Below are 16,899 nucleotides of genomic sequence, written 5' to 3'. Positions count from 1 at the left end.
ATTTTGTCAACGCTTCATTTCAACAGATTATAATACAGATATAATGTACATTTGAATATAATTAGCACTTTCACTCATGAGTAAAATGTTTCCTTATCCACATTTACAGCTGGCTTGATCGCATTGCCTTCTCCTTGTATAGACTGTTTTATGGTCTTTAATCATAATCATCACTGATTATGTTGATGGAGACTTTTATTTTTCTATGACAGTTTACAATTTACCCCAGTAGTGAAAAACAAATCTAAACTGGTAGAAATTTTGCATTCTGTGTGTTTCCAAAATTGGAGCTTAACATATTTTATTGATCCACTGGACAACTGATTAAATCCCTTATTTGCTCCCTGGCTGAAAATAAACTGAATATTTTGTGTACCGTAGTCATCCATTTGGTGGTTGCCTGTTTGCAACCTAACAAGCCACACTTGGATCCCATTCGTTTGTGTTTACAACAGTTTTTCTCTCATGTCATGGTCAAGTGTGTGTGTATCTTGTGTGTGGTCAGGGGGCGGAGACGGGTGCTGCTGGGGGCGGGGTTTATAAGATTAGAGCCAATGAAAATGCGAGCTCTCCTGCTGCCGCAAGTCTCATTGGTTACAAATGACTCTGTGTATTATTCTGTTGTTGCTTGGCTCGCTAGCTGTTAGCTAGCGGCTAATGTTACGCTAACGATGCTACCCTGTTTCTGATAAATCTGCACATACCGAGAAACACACATAGAGGTATCTTTTACAAAAGACACTTCTGCTGTTAAAGGTAAGTACACTCTTCCCGAAATGACACCGTAGGTCGCGAACTTGGTATTATTTAGCCGCCAGTAGTAGCAACAAGCTAATGTTAACGGGGAAAGACAAGCTGACAACACTTACTGGGTTAGCTAACGAGATAGCTAGGGTAAGGATAAACATAAAGGGACAAAGAGGAGTCCAGGGACGTCCGAAATTTACAGTTTAGTAGTTATGGGTTTGGTTACTTTAGATGTGACTCTAAAATCTGGTCTCCTTGCTAGCTCAGGTTAGTCCACGTTGGCTGTCTAACTACTCAACAAGTTATGATTGCCTATGTGTTGTGTTTTCATGGCAACTTTATAGCTGTTGCTCCTGTCTTGTATCACAGCAATACCACTATACCAAAACATGGCTCATATTACAATGGCACAAGTGGCATTAAGATAGCGACATAGTCCTACTATTATTAATGTTTTATAACACTTTTCCCCGTTGATTCAGACCTATAACATTACACTTAATAACGTTGCCAAGGTTCCGTAGATCATGTCGGAAAAGCCACTCTATTTAGTAAGGAAGAACACACTCATATGCCTCATACTAATGTGGTGGTTCATTGCAGACTGCTTGATTGTGTCTAGGACGATGAATGGAAACCATCCTTCAGCTGTGTGGAGATGACCAGCCACCCCATAGGGAATGGTCAGAATGGGGCCAGACGTGCCCCTTCTCAATGAGTACAAGCAGGAGTTCTTCTGGAAGCGCTTCCCCCAGACTGTACTGGGGGGTCCACGCTTCAAGTTGGGCTACTGTGCCCCGCCCTATGTCTACGTCAACCAGGCGGTCTTGTTCCTGACACCATGGCTATTTGGGGGCATCGGTACCCTGCTCTGCCAGCTGCAGCTGCTTCAGGAGCTCCATGCCGCTGTGCTCTCTGGTATGCTCATGCTCGGGGCTGCAGCGGGTGTCCAGGCCCTGGCGCTGTATGCGGCTCGGAGGAGCGGGACAGTGGAGAGGCTGGGGGCACCGAACATCCTGGCTGATGAAGAGGAAGTGGAATTCACCCACTGTGTCAGCCCAGAGACTGTCAGGTTCATTGCCCCCGGGAAGAGGTTTGGGCTGAATGTGGTGCTGCATACAGTGCTGGCTGGGGTGCTCTGTGGCTTTGGGACCTGGTATGTGTTCCTTGGCAGACTTACTGCTCTCTACGGCAGTATTGGAGTATCCCTGGTTGTTTTTGTTTTAAGTTGGGTTACCCTGTGTATAGCAGAGTATTCCCTTATTGTAAACACGGCCACCGAGACGGCCACTTTCCAGGCACAGGACACTTATGAGATCACCCCACTCACCAGGCCCCTCTACATCTTCACGTTCATCGCTGTGGACTTGGCTGATAGGTGAGCGACAGCAGTGTCATTGTCTGATTACTTGGCATGCTACTAGTCTAGGTCAATGAATGGTACTATAGGAGTACCTATGTTGCAGTAATTCAGTTCACTTGTTGCTGTCATTCAGATTCACAGGCCCTGTCCCTGAGCTCCAGCTAGCCAGTCAGGTTCTCCATGTGCTGTTCCTCTTCCTACCTCTGCTGTGGGCTCTAGGTATGCTCTCGCCCCTGGATGCCCTGCTCCTCTGGGGCATGGAGCAGACTCTTGTGTTCGGCTTGGGAGGCTCAGCCATGTCCAGCAACGTCAGGTAATTATTTGGTTATATCTCTTCATTCAATGATTTATTTGTCAGACTAGGCCAGATTCAAACTCAGGCCACTGTGGTAAGGACTTAGTCTTGATAAGTAGTACATGCTCTATAAGGTGAACCACTGGGCTGCATTAACAGACACTTAAATATATTAGAACAAGCAAGCAAGACTGGTTCAAACAAACAGATTTGATCTTAAAGTCCCCATGAAATGACCTTACATGACTTTATCTTTAAATATCCTCTCTCATCCACTTATCTCTTAAAATAAAATTGTGTTCCTCTCCAAACTGATATCCTGTTGGGTTAGGATTAGGGTTAGGTCTGTCCTGTTGATTTACACTTGTTAATGATCGTTCCCTGCACGATGTCCCACTCAAACCTCTTGTTTCAACAGGAAATATATCAAATCAAGAGAGTTTTTAAATTTTTTTGAGACAGGTTTCACACTTACAGAATACAGTCACAGATTTTCCTTGAAACTCAAAAATGTTACTTTGTGTTGAACATATGGTCCTGAACATTGAGTTTAGGATAGTACTGAGATGGCTTGGTAGCAGGCTAATGCTAGAACATTTCACTCATTAGCAAATAAGAAAACTTGAAAGCGGTAAATGTATCAACAGTTGGCTCTTTATCATACCTGGATAAGATCCTGCTTCCAAAGATTGGATTCTGTAATTGTGTGTTCACAATTGGTCTGAACACAGCTGTTAAGCGTCTCCTCTCACCATATGAATATATAAATCTTTATATGCTTTGCTTTTCCCACTCTCTATGCACATTGTGGCTGAATTTCATCCAGACTACATAAATTTAGGATTACAATGCAGGCCTGACCATTTCCGCATCTGATTTTGAAGATACAACAGCAATGTGAGCGAAAACTGATTTCTGTGTGTTCAGACTTCTCAGGTAATGCAACCTCAGCCTGTGTATTCTATGTCCTGATGCTATGTGTGTATGTTTGTCCTGCAGGCTGCTGCTGATGTTTGCTGTATCTGTTGGTGTGTCTGTTTGTAACTTCTTCATCCCATCCACGCTGGGTGTGGTTCTCTTCTCCATCTCCATGGGATTTCTGTTGAGCATGGACCTCAGCCAGGTCGGTGCACACTGTCAAGGGTCCGCTGCAGCCTGTGGAGATAGTGGATGGCACAGAGGGGGGTCACCTCCTCCTCCTAGTTCCTTTGGGTGGCGTCTGGGCTGCAGGGAGCTCCTGGCATATTTGAGCATGCTGCTGGCGGCCATGGCAGAGGCCGGGCTATTGCATCACTTCCTTGGTTCTGTTCAGCCACAGAGCATGTTTAGCGGACCCCAGGCTCCTGTCAGCTACCTCCTCCTTGTCCTCTTCGTCCTCTGCTGGGCTCTTAGAGAGATCCAGGGTGCCTATGTGTTTGGAGGGGTGTTCCTCAATCCCCTGTATCCCAGAGGAATGTCCAGCGTTCAGACATTCAAGCAGAGGAACAGAGGCCTATATGTTGCTGCAGCAATCAGAAGAGTCCTTCTCAATTTCGGTGAGCTTTGCATAGATGCTTATTTATTTAAGTCTCAGTTTTTCTTTGGTCTTCACTTGCCCTCAGGCGTTTTCCATATGAAAACAGGAGAATAGCATTGGTCTGTATATGTTGTGTATGTGAATGTGTGTTGAGTTCTTTTGACCTAGTACTTAATATTTTTCTCTTCACAGTGTCTCCATTTGCAATGATTGCTTACCTGTCCATGGACAAATCTCTGCAGCGGCTGCACACAGCTTCCCTCAGTGTGGGATTCACACGGGCCTTTAGAGTGGTACATACACACACACTGTTTCCTTTTTTTAATTTAAGCATAAACATGGACGTTACATGCAGAAAACAATCATACTGATACGGTACTGGCAGGCACCTAATGATTTCAGAGCTACTAAGAATCACCTGTTATGCAAAAGAAAACATATCAGTGCCTATCTCTTGATGTGCAGGTGTGGCAGAGCTCAGAAGATGCTCTGTTCCAGATGGTGTTGGTGGTGTCAGTGCGGCTGGCAGGTGGAGACAGCACACTGCCAGGGTGGGACAACCTGGGAACTGGAGTCCAGCTTCTTCTGGTAAGATACAGCTTAAAATGTTTTAATTTTCTCAGCACAGTTGGTGATTCCATATCATAAATATATATAACCGCACTGGCTTAATCTGCTCTGACCTGTGCTATCACATCTCCCCATTCTGTCTCATGTTCCATGTCACTGTCTGCTGTGGGGAAAGATCATGTATTCTTTTAATGTATCCAATTTCAAATCGAAATTTATTGTCAAAAGATTAGGAATTTTGTTTGCAGGCAGTTTACTGAAAATCACAATAAAAACACATAATAAAAACTGTTAAATACATGTAATAGCGCAACAAAGCACACATCAAATTGTCACAACATGAACTACATCAGTTGATATTTAGTAAATAGCATCAGTGCTCTTAATGTTTTCTTGTCTGTTTCTGCCTGACTCAGGTGGGCCTCCTGATCGACAGGGTGGTCCAGTTCCTGGCCAAGCTTAAGTTCACCCTCAGTGTCTTGGTGACGTCCTGGACAGAGAAGAAGCAGCGCCGCCAATCGGCCGGAACTCTGCTGGCTCTAAATGCCTCCTTGTGCCCACTGTTGCTGGCAGTGGTGATCCTCTCTGCCATGCTCTCTGCCCCTCTGCTGCCTCTCTTCACCCTGCCCATCTTCCTGGTGGGGTTTCCCAGGCCTCAGCGCAGTTGGCCAGGGCCTGTAGGTACTGCCTGCCCCTGTCCCGACTCCATCTTCTACCAGCAGATGAGCGGGAGTCTGGCCTCTGCTCTGAGGATGGCCTTTGCAAGAGGGTCACTGGGTTAGTGGCAACTATCTCCTACTTGCATGCATGGTGTCTTCCACTTAAAGGCCAATACCAATGATTTTGGCCCATTTGCTGCAATTTACCCACATTTTACATTGCAACACACCATTTTGCAAATCATGCAGGGGTACTAAAGATTTCACAACATATAATCAAAATACCTTGATTTTTAAATAGGATTTTTTGTTTCAAACACCCATCCTATAATGTTTGGGTGGCTAACTAGATCAGCATTCATGAACAATGGAATTAATAATTTGCTGTGTAAAGCTAGCATTTCCCTCGAGATTTTTTTTCCAATTTCATCATCAAAACAACAATACTGGAGCACCACGTAGCAAAACTAAATCCTTGCCACAGTGGCCTGGGTTCGAATCTGGCCTGTGCCCTTCACTGCATGTCATCCCCTCTCTCTCCCTTGGTTTCCTATCTCTCTCCACTGTTGCTACTGAATTAAGCACAAATGTCAAAAAAAAGTGCTGCTTTCAGGAAAACCGATGCAGAAGACTATTATGGTCATTGAATACTGGTTTGATGAATGTTTCAAGTCTGAATGTTAATCTTCATAACATAGTTGAATGAGTGGAATACAATGGCTGGACAAAAAGTGGGAAAAATTGTATTGCAATTTTAAAATATGAGAAATTTGAGAAAAGATTTAGAAGAACCATGATTTGATACGATTTAAAAAGTTGGTATCACAGTTATTTGCAGTATTACATAGGGGTGGTGAAAAAAATCGATGATCGATTAATCACGATTATGTTGTGGATGATTATGAATCGATTATTAAATTTTTAAGAATCGATTATTTGGTGACACTGTTCTTCGCGCTTCACCAAGCCGATCAGCGCTTCGCGCTCGATCCCCTCGCAAGAGGTTAGACAAACACCGCGAGACAGCAGAGGAAAGACAGATGAGAAGGAGCGTGGTAATCGAGAATCGCTAATAATCAAAAATCGGTTGTTAATCGAATCGGGACCTCAATAATCGTAATCGAATCGAATCGTGAAATCACACAGATTAACCACCCCTAGTATTACATCCTGGTTTATTACAGTGATTAAACCTAGTCATTGTTCACTGACACAAACAGTAACAGATTACAGCTACAGTCATAATTAAATCTCGAGGTTTCATCAGTTGCAAATTTTAATGAAATCTATATGATATCGGTTGATAAGACTTTGATTTTGTTGTCATTTACACATTTCTCCTTGCTGTTTTCTTGTCATGCTATCTACAGCTCTCAGAAATAGGATCATTCAAAACAAGGCTACACTTGAAGAGTAAATAGAGCTGTAACAGCATTCAGAATCGGTATTGTCTTAGTGTTTGATGGCTTGTAATTGTGATGGCATTGTGAAATTAATGATGGGTTAGGCAGGGAGTGCATGCAGAAGGAGGCAGGAGCACCTCATGTGGTTTAATATTAAGAAGAATGTTGTTGTGAGCAGCTCATCGGAGCTGCTGGCAGTATTGCAAGCTCGCATGATCCAGTTGAGCTTCCTGTGAAGTGACCCGAACAAAATAGCTCTGATCTGTATTCATTACATCCAAATGTTTCCACACCATTAACCACATAATACTCTTAGGCCAAACGGGGCTGCCACTGGGATTTTTGTACAGTGCTCTATGTGCCATCAGGAGGGGGCAAAAGAAAAAAACAGTGCAAGTGCAAGCTTAATTATTTATGGACTGATGACTCAAAACAGAAAAAAAAATGCTACGGTGATGTCATCACTCAATCTTATTGTTTTCTTGGCTGGCTTGGGGTGCCCTCGCTGTGATGTATAATTCAGAATAAGCGCTTGTGAGGTCTTTTGATGCTCACAGTCTAAAGATGGCAGTTTGTAGTGTGTTGCCCCCCCCCCCCCCCCCTCGTATGACATCAGGGGTTGCGGAGCAGTGAGCAATGAGCAGAGAAGGAGTATGCCCAGCTTGTCACTTCCCATCATGAGGTAGCGTCTGTGACTATTCTCAGATATCATTATGGGACATGACATTATCCTTGAGCCATGCGAACACTAGTCAACCTATAACAAAAGCCTCCATCACCTTGCCACTGCCATTTATCTTTTTTGAAATAAACCTCTGTCCACTCTTTTCTGCCCTCCCAAAATGAAAAGCGGGCTATTGTAGGAATTCTCTAAGTCATATCCCATAAGAGGAATGAATTTTTAGAGACTAATGGAAAGCCAAGGCTGAAAAGAGATTCAATATTTAGATCTCTGTGCAGTCAGCCAGTTTAAACAGTATCATGACCTTCCTGTACAACTGCGATGGTAAGCGTCTCCCTGCAGCTCATCCGGTAGCTAAGTTATCCACATAGTCAGCAGAGGGATGCACTGCTGATGCAAAATGAAAGGCCTGTGTGTCTAGGGGTCCGTTACTTATGTGTATATTACATGATGTATATGTTATCTGTGTTCCCTTCTTCCTTTCCCTCAATTCCCACATCACAATATCTCTCTAACTACCATGTTAGATGCGTGGATAGCTGATTTGTTTTGTTTTGTTTTCTTCTTTTTTTTCTCTATTGTGCTCACTGTAGGTTCTTTAGCCCCAGGCTCTCACTTCCTTGGCCGCTTTCAGGATCGCATGGTTTGGATAATGATTCTGGAGAGAGGCTACGGCTACTGTACTGTCAATATTAAGGTATTTTATTTGTCTATTTCAGTTTAACATTGTTTGCAAGGAATCACTGCCATTGTGGTGCAGTGATTTATCAGCAATTTTAGTTTAGGTTAAATGCATGTACTTCATGATTTATTACAGGGTCTAGAGCTGCAGGAGACTTCTTGCCACACAGTGGAGGCACGGAGGGTGGACGAGGTGTTTGAGATGGCTTTTGAGCGCCCAGACCGGCTTGGTTTGACCCAGGGCTTTAACCTGCACTGGGGTAATATCCTCACCCCTTGCGCTGCCCTCCCTGTGCGGGTCTACTCTGATGCCCGAAATGTGCTCTCTGGCATTATTGACTCTCATGACAACTTGAGGAAACTCCAGGATGACTTCCTGAAGGCGCTGGTCTGGTTGCTTCTGCGCTACTGTGTTCAGAAACATAAAGGCTTTCCGTGGAACAGTGAAGAAGGGCCAGGGGGTGGAGGCAGAAAGTCCCAGTCCTCCCAGCTGGCCCACTCCACTTGCAACCAGCCTGCAGAGGCTGTCATAGTAGAGTCAAATGTATCCTCTCTGAAGTTCAGACAGGACAGTTCTAGCTTGACCTCCTTCGGTGATTGGTCAGATGAGGATGACTTATTTGGACCCCAACCAGCCAGGCGGACTGTGGCATTAGTGAGTACAGAGGCCCAGCTGGGACACACAGCACTGCAGACTGGGCCTTCCCTGCCAGGCTCTGTGGAGATGGACAGTTTGTTTGAAAACATGGCCCTCTCAGCCCTGCAGCCACTGCAGCCTCTGGGACTTGGCCTCGGGCTTCCAGCAGTGGATAAAGGCCGGAGCACAGAGGTCTTCAGAGAGAGCCCTGGATCACTCCCTCAACTGAATTTCAGCTGCCCCCAGTCAGAGTTGTTCAACCTACCTACAGGATGGAGGACAGCCCCCTTGCTACCATCCCGTTTGCTTCAGCTCAGGCCTTTGTTTCCTGAGGACTGGTTTCGCTTTACCCTGGGGCAGTTTGGGCCTTCCGTGCAGGGGGAGGCCTCAGACGACATGACCAAAGCCCTGAAGGAGGATGAAGCCCTGAAAGAGCTACATGCTCAGGTGGTTTTGTCATGCCTCGTCTCCCTGGGGGCAGCGTCTGCCTTCACCAGCCCCAGTTATGTCTACAGACTGTACTGTGGAGACGTGCCATGGACAGAAGGACTTGACTGGCTCTCTTCAAGTAAAGAACTTTATCAGCTTACACTTCGAGCTTTCAGGTAAATGGGCAATGTAGACATTGTAGATTTTAATCACTGCCACTGCTAACTTTTTTGTTTTGTTTTGTTTTGTTTTTTTAATCTTGCAAGAAATGGTCCAGAATTTTATGTATTTCCTGCCTCTGTGGTTTTGTTGCTTTCAGGTTCAGTTTCAAGCTGCTGTTTGATCAGGCAAGTCTTGGGCCGATGGAGTGCCCTGAGGAGCTGTTCAGCACCTTGGAGGAATATGAAAAGGACTGGTACATTGGCCTGGTAACAGAGAGAGGTTGGCATGACAGTGTCCTTCAGGAGAAACCCTTCCTCTTCTCCCTAGGACACGACCTCACTATGGTAATGAAACACGCACCCGACATCCTTAATATTCTATTTTTTATTACCTTACCAAACACAGGTACATTTGTGGTAACCTATCATACCCTCCCACTCTGAATCAATTAATGCCATACAATAGAAATTACCTAACGACATAGATCAGAGTTTTGAGGCAGTCTCACTGAAATATAATGTGGTTATTTGTCCACAGGGAACTTACACAGGGCGAGTCCTGTCCCTGCAGGAGCAGCTGGTGCAGGTTGGCCGTCTGAATGGAGAGGGGGTGCGTGGCCAGTGGGCCAACTTGTCATGGGAGCTACTTTATGCTACTAATGACGACGAAGAGCGCTACAGCATCCAGGCTCACCCCGTCATGCTGAGAAACTTAACAGTTCAAGCAGCCGATCCCCCTCTAGGGTACCCCATTTACTCCTCTGCACCCCTCCACTTCCCCTGCCTTTGACCCCGTGTCTTCTGCCCTCTTCACTGAACTCCCCATTCACTAGCAGGCTGTCCTCTTCCCAGCAAAATTAATTGTTATCACAAACAAATTCTCATAAAAAGAGGAAAAGGAAAAACAATATTCATCTCTGGAGTTTTATTATTAAAGCTCTGACTGAACTGAGTTCAGAAGAGAGGAATATATATGAGAACCTTTTTTGGCGGGGGGGACTTCCGTGCACCACAGGGGACAGACACAGTGGCATTAACACTCTATTTTTGTGCAAGTTACAAATTCTGTTACAGCAACAAAACAATACGGAGTGCTTTCTAGAACAGTACATTACAACAGATGTATTTCCATTGAACGTTCGTATCTTATCCTACGTGTGCTACTGACTGGTTTCCATAGAAGCACATACGTTTTGTGGTTTATTATTGTTTGTGCTTTAAAAAAGTGAATAAATTTGCCCACCTACACTTCAGGGGATAACATCTGGAATACCTCTGGATTCATTGTACTTTTTAGATTTCACAACTTTCGGATGTTTCCCTTGATGTCCACAAAAAGGGAAATGAATTTTACTATTTTGTTAGGAAGTGTTAAATTCAAGGATGTGCCTTGGGTTTGTCTTGCAGTACATGTAATGTGGTTAGAAAATATTTGCTATTGTTTTGTTTACAGTTCACTTGTTTACAATTTAGAATTGAGTTAATTGGAGTTTTACATTGTATATATTGTTGATTTTATGTGTAAGTGTATATACTTATAATAAAATAGCTTGACAGAAGCAGTTTTGTTATTAGTTTCACTAAAGAAAGCACGCAAGACGGGGGATTTGATCACAACTGAATCATATTAGGCATTAAACCAGTTAGTGCCAGTGGTCAAATGAAACATTATTCCCACAATCATCTAGGCTCTCTGCTTGATGTTAGTGTGAATTGGAAGTAGTTTGTTACAAAAGACAGTAAAAGCATCAATAAAAGCATCAATATGGATTTATATTTTAGGTGAAAGCACTGCTTTATATTCATATTATATAGTCTTACATTAAAGTCTGAGTGGGCACATCCAAATTTTTAAGGTGATAACTTAGAGCAAATTGAAAATGCATACAAGCTTTTTTTTCCTCAAATCCTATTACACCCTGCAAAGAGAGCCCTGAGCCTTTCAAGCAGTTGCATCCTTAAACATTTTCCTTTTATGAAAAAGGAGAGACCTTGAGATTCTGCAGGCAAACCCCTCTCAATATCCAGTTCAAGCATTAGGAGCACAACAGACTGTGTTTTCCTCTTCAATGTTATTTTTCAGGAGGTCTTAGGCTTTGTAAAGTATGCTGCATCTGCATCCTGTAAAAGAAGAAGCTTACTGTTAGCATTTATGGTAGACTATTAAAAATGATGGCAAATTAATGATCTTGCAGAATGTGTCAATAGACAACTCTTACAAAACATGACATTTCTCCTGGTGAACTGGGTGTTAGTTGGATACTAAACCACACCAGTACACAAGTAATCCAGTTTGTGTATAGCCAAGAACAGGCCAAACTCCTGCTTCTAACTGCTTTATTTAACAAGCTGTGAATGCATTATTAAAATAGTAATTCCAGCCCTGTAGCAGTTTCGTGTGAACAAGGTCACCCAGCACTTACAAGAGTTCAGACTACACCTGGAAATGTGCCACGTCCAGGCAAAATATTTTGTAAATCTTGAATAATTTCATTACGTGTGTATGAATGCATGACCCTGACATTGCCTTGCTGCAGTGACATCACCAGTTATTTTTGGATTTCATTTACACGTGAAGGCTGCAGATAAGGCTGCATTTATTTTTTTCATTGTCCAGAATGATACAAGCCATACTGTAGCGTTCTCCCAATATCAAACTCGGGTAAGGCTGTGATGTTAAAATGTCTGACCAGTTGGAACATGACCTTTCTGCATGGCCTTCAGCTGTCACTGTCCAGCAGAGGCCACCAGACACACTGGTCAGTCAGTCAGTGCCGCTGGGAAGTAGTCATGCTCGCTGTCATACCCTGGCCACCCCCTTCTTCTTGTTAGACTGAAGCAAGGTCAGTAACAGCTGAGGCCCCCCAGCTGTTAAGAGACAGCTCTAAATAGTATCTGCCACGTTCTACTTTATTCAAGCATTTCCGGATCGTTCACACAGTCAGAATCCCCCAGTTCCACATTTGAGGAAGCCAGGTCAACCTCACAGAATCGACTAAAAATGTAACACCGAACATGATCGATGTCTGTCATATTTAGGCACGTTCTGTGTGAGATGAGTGTCTTGATCCAGGTCCTGCTATAGGCAACTCTGAAAGTCTACATGCTTCTGTCTGCAAGGATACAAAGAGGTTTGGAAGATGAAATGGAAGAATGAACTTTTCAAAAGCCAGGAAGCCATGGGCTTGCTTTTATTTTTAAAGGTTTAATTTCAGCATACCAACAAAATTAGCTTTTTTATTTATTATTTAATGATCTGGTGGGGGGTGTAAGGGGTTTTTGGTCATCTGATCATTGTCGGAACTTTTTGCAAATTTCTTGGCAACTTTCAGGTGATTTCTCGCTGATTGCTCATTATGACTTTCCCTGTGTGTTTGAAAGAAATCAAGTGAATTTGATCAGGTTTTAAAGTGTTGTAGTATCACCAGGGAGGTCAACACTAATGATAAATCTGTCCTATGATGGAGATGAGTGTGCACCATGGAAACAATCTTAACCCAGTACACAAATCACTGAAAAGAGTGTTATGTACTTACCAGACCTGCCTTGAAATTCTGCACTCTTTTCCTGCCCAGCAAGTCTGTGATGGCCCAGGCCCAGGTAGGAGTATACTGCCACATGTAGTTAAACAGCAGGAAGGGCTGCTTGGATATCCACATTTCTTTGACACCATTGGCAATGCCAACCAGGATTAAATGCACACAGCGCTTTGTTGCCATCTTATACTCCTGGTCACCAACTCTGGTGACAGGCTTCAGTAAAGGAAGACAAAGGAGAAGTACACGTCAAATCATGGTGTCAGCTAGTCTCTTGTGAAATTACTAATGGCATATGAAATATTGAACACAGTGACTAATTGCAGAGCAATCGTATATTTAAAACGTATGATCTAATCTCTAAGATGAATAAAAAGCATTACCATGTCCAGTTCCTCTGTGAAGGCATTTTGGACAATCTGTGACTGCACAGGCCCTGGACACACTGTGCTGATGAGTATGTGTGGATAGTCGGTGAGCTCAGTCCGAAGAGCATTGAAGAAGCCCTGTGGACATCACAGAAACCATCAGCAAGAGAATACACACAGCTGGGGCATGAATGTGGAAGGAAATTTCCTTCATAGATAAAACTAGTGCCAAGTGATGGAGGGATGATATAAAAGAAAAAAAACTTCACCTGAAGAGCGTGTTTGCTGGCACAGTATCCAGTTGCCAGCGGCGCCCCGGCGAGGCCTGCCACACTGCTGACGGTCACCACACTCCCGGTGCCTCGCTGCGTCATGTGAGGCAGCACCTGCTTGGTGAGCGACGCCGTGCCCAGGAAGTTGAGCTCCATCAAGGCCTGGTACACATCAAGGCTGGTCTCCAAGCACAGAGAGCGCTGGGTTCGGCCACCATTATTAATCAGGATATCAATCTGTATTAGCATATAAAAAGTGGAAAAGCTTGGAATAAGACAAATACATTTTTTAACACAGTGGACAGGATAGTTTGTTATGAATGTCATCCTATTTTAGGAGGGTTATAATGAAAGCATAAAATGTAATAAAGCATCTGTGTCTGAATAACCCAATATTTGTGTTTCTTTCTTGTTCAGCATGTTCGTAGGAAGACAGAAGACACACCTTTAGTCTACTTGGACGTGCTGCTCATGAAACAGTTCATGAGACACATTACTGTGGACTCGTTGCAGTATGTATGTGTATGTATGTTTTAGTAAATCACCAGTTAAAAGTTAACCAAATGGAGATGTTCATGCCGGAAAATGATAACTGAATCCCTGCAAAATAAGTAGACATGAAGAAAAAAATACTGCATTATAAATTATCACACATAGTGGCCTTACATTGCCAAAGTGCTGGAGAGCAGTTTTCATTTTTGCCTCATGGGATGTCCTCTCCAACAAATCAAGTGGAAGAACAAGAATATCCTGATCTTGTAGGTTGGAACGCTCTTGTGGAAAAATGATGAAAAAAAAAAAAAACAGACGGTCAAGAACTGAACAAGACTTAACAGAAATGAGCCACAAACTCAAGTGAAACTCTCAAAATAACCATGTAATGTGTTGGTGTTTTGGAATGGAGAGGCCAATCAAAAGATCACCGAGTCCCATGGCAATGTAATGACACAAACATCTGCTATCGCACAGTTACACTCCAACTTTGCAGTTGCGCTGGCACAATCAAATATTGTGTAATGCATCAGACGTAAGGCTCTGGGACTTACCTTTTGGACTCTCAGCACTGTTTAACCAGGTTATACTGTGACAAAAAAACTTCACTCACCCAGGCAGCAACGTTTCACCCTGTCCAGCTCGTCCACACGGCGAGCTGACAGGATGAGGCGACAGCCGCAGCCTGCCAGCTGATAGGCCAGCTCCTCGCCTATGCCACTGGAGGCCCCGGTGACCCATACCACCAGGCCTTTCAACTTGGTTTCTATGGTTACAAAAAAGAGAGAGAAAAAAAAACAGATTGATGAAAATGCCAACTCCTGCCCAGTCCTGGTGGAGGCTTGGCTTCAATTCATCAGGCCACACCTGAACTGATAAGAGTTATTTGATTTAGTTACGTTTTGTGAGGAGTACCTTTGTTTACTGATTAATATTTTTATTTGCCTTTAAGCCCTCAAATCATCACTTATGTATCACTCAAATATTTAAGTGGAAGTGCAAATCCTTTACAGAATTGGAAATCCCTCAAAAGGATAATGAATACCTCTCCTCTGGTCCTCATACTTTAACTGGTGTGCAACGGCAGAAGCTCTCTCAGTAACGCAGCCACCTTAAAGTCGATTTTCTACACAGATATCAACACTTTCATGTCATATGCTGGCTCTGTGAACCACATGAACAGAGAGGCCTGGCCTTTTGCTGCTTATCTGTCAGGGCAGATGAATTAAGACTATGCTCCAGTGGAAGACATTTAGGCAACGTTTCACAACACATGACTGTCATGATGAGGCCTTTCCTCTCTCATTAGACTCAGTAGATTCATCAGAGCCCATCTCTCCCTAGTTGATCTATAAATGCCCTGTTATGGACAGTATGGACAATGGCAGGTGAGCATGACCGGGGACAGGTAAACTTTGACCTATAAAGACCTCACAGAGTGAAGCGTGGCCAAATGTGGAGGTCAAAGTATTGATGGAGTGAAGCAGAAGACCGTTCACAACAATCACTGTCATCAGCACAAATTAGGACAAATGGCACAGTCCAAAGCAGGTGGACAACTTCATGTGGAGCTCACCTGGCTTGTTCCCGACCAGACAAGCCCACAGCAGAGTGAAGTCCGCATCCGCAAAAATGAAGCGCACCAGCTGAATCAGCGCGTAAATCGCTATCAGATACCACACTGCAGAGAGACAACACACATCCATCTGGTATTAGTATGAGACTGTCGGTGTTGCACGGTAAGAGAAGGCACGGGGAGGATTAGCAGCACCAACAAGGATGTCGACCCTACTTCCGGTATGTGACTTTCAAAATAAATCCTTATTTGACCAAGTCGATAGAAACACCATAATCACCCGCATCACTCGAGACACAAGAACTTTTTAAAATCCATTTCATTTACTAATGGTAAACAATCCCAGGGGATCCAACTAAAGCCACAAAAAAATGTTGCTTTCTCAAGTAAAATAGACATCGGGTGTACCTTCCAGTAACAACTTGGTAAAACTGCCAATTTTTAATCACTCTCTGAATTTCAGTCCAGGGCCATCACAACATATTTTCAAGTGTCTGGTGCAGTCATTTCTCAATCTTTAATTAAAGCTGGAAATTGCTTCTTCTATTGCTAGACATGGATCGATAAAAGAGTTAGGGTGTTTGTTATGAATTTTGCATTTTGACGAAATCTATCTATCTATCTATCTATCTATCTATCTATCTATCTATCTATCTATCTAACAATGGGTGAATGAATGATTGAATGAATTTGAGTCTTTATGGTGTAATTTGGTAACCAGTGCCAACAGACACAGACTCCTGCTCACTACCTCTGTAATTCATGTAAAACTAAATACCACATTGTTACAGTAAACTGATTTTTAATTTTCTTTGATATCATTGGGATAAGCTGTTATTCAAAGAACTTTAACTTATTAACTTGTGCAGATAGGTTTGATTTGTGCCACTGGCATGTAGCATTTTGATAATCAACACTGCACACTATAGTATTACACAGCGGGTGATGGTCTGATTTGCATTGTTGGGATTCTGTGATATGCAGGCCTATAGAAAGTGCTCCACATCCAACAGCTGGAATACACATTGAAATTATATCCTCATTTCAACCCATAAACCTCCATTATCTCATGCAAATTATCTACAATTTTAATGTAAAACATTATTGACATAACATGCTGTGGTGGTCACCGCTGTTGTAATACAGAGCCAAATTAGGCTACTACTATGCAGTGAATTTTCCAGTCTTAGTTGTGTAATGTATCTCTTTTATTGATGATATTATGATTAATGTCTTGGTATTTTGATCCTTGGGGGATACTTGGTACCCTACACACACTGATTCAGATTTCTGTACCATAAGCAGTGGCATAAACATCTCTTCTAGCAATTTATGGTAAACACACCTATCATGGTTATAGACATATATATATATATGTAAGTGATCTACCACCTACCAAGTGGTATAACTTACCCAGCTCAACAACTATTACTAGTCCTGCTCACATCACCAAGTTCCATTGTTAAACTGTGTTTTCTTCTTGTTTTTAAACCTCAATCTGCTGTGCAAGCC

At 43.1% G+C, this 16,899-nt stretch overlaps 2 protein-coding genes across 3 annotated transcripts; one reads left to right on the top strand and one right to left on the bottom strand.

The window, feature by feature from the left end:
- Positions 1 to 621: 621 nt before the first annotated feature.
- pcnx4 (pecanex 4) lies at positions 622 to 10,702 on the top strand. Of its 2 annotated transcripts, none has more exons than XM_030044601.1 (11): positions 622 to 756; positions 1,370 to 2,125; positions 2,244 to 2,423; positions 3,405 to 3,940; positions 4,114 to 4,214; positions 4,387 to 4,509; positions 4,908 to 5,268; positions 7,829 to 7,932; positions 8,053 to 9,158; positions 9,302 to 9,488; positions 9,682 to 10,702. In XM_030044601.1, the coding sequence occupies exons 2-11, from the start codon at positions 1,428 to 1,430 to the stop codon at positions 9,931 to 9,933; spliced, it is 3,648 nt and encodes a 1,215-aa protein (XP_029900461.1). In that variant the 5' UTR covers positions 622 to 756; positions 1,370 to 1,427; the 3' UTR covers positions 9,934 to 10,702. The 2 variants fall into 2 exon arrangements, with proteins under 2 accessions (XP_029900461.1, XP_029900462.1); XM_030044602.1 differs by having other exon boundaries at positions 1,351 to 2,125.
- Positions 10,054 to 15,594, bottom strand: dhrs7 (dehydrogenase/reductase (SDR family) member 7). The gene is made up of 7 exons (XM_030044606.1): positions 15,388 to 15,594; positions 14,425 to 14,577; positions 13,986 to 14,092; positions 13,317 to 13,556; positions 13,063 to 13,185; positions 12,680 to 12,895; positions 10,054 to 11,264 (listed from the first exon to the last, which is right to left on the bottom strand). Exons 1-7 carry the CDS (start codon positions 15,515 to 15,517, stop codon positions 11,223 to 11,225), a joined length of 1,011 nt encoding a protein of 336 aa, XP_029900466.1. The 5' UTR covers positions 15,518 to 15,594; the 3' UTR covers positions 10,054 to 11,222.
- Between the last annotated feature and the right edge of the window lie 1,305 nt (positions 15,595 to 16,899).

This window comes from Myripristis murdjan, chromosome 22, assembly GCF_902150065.1.
Source record: "Myripristis murdjan chromosome 22, fMyrMur1.1, whole genome shotgun sequence".
Taxonomy (NCBI): domain Eukaryota; kingdom Metazoa; phylum Chordata; class Actinopteri; order Holocentriformes; family Holocentridae; genus Myripristis; species Myripristis murdjan.
Note: the sequence above shows the minus strand (reverse complement) of the source record. Positions and strands in the feature narration are given on the sequence as shown.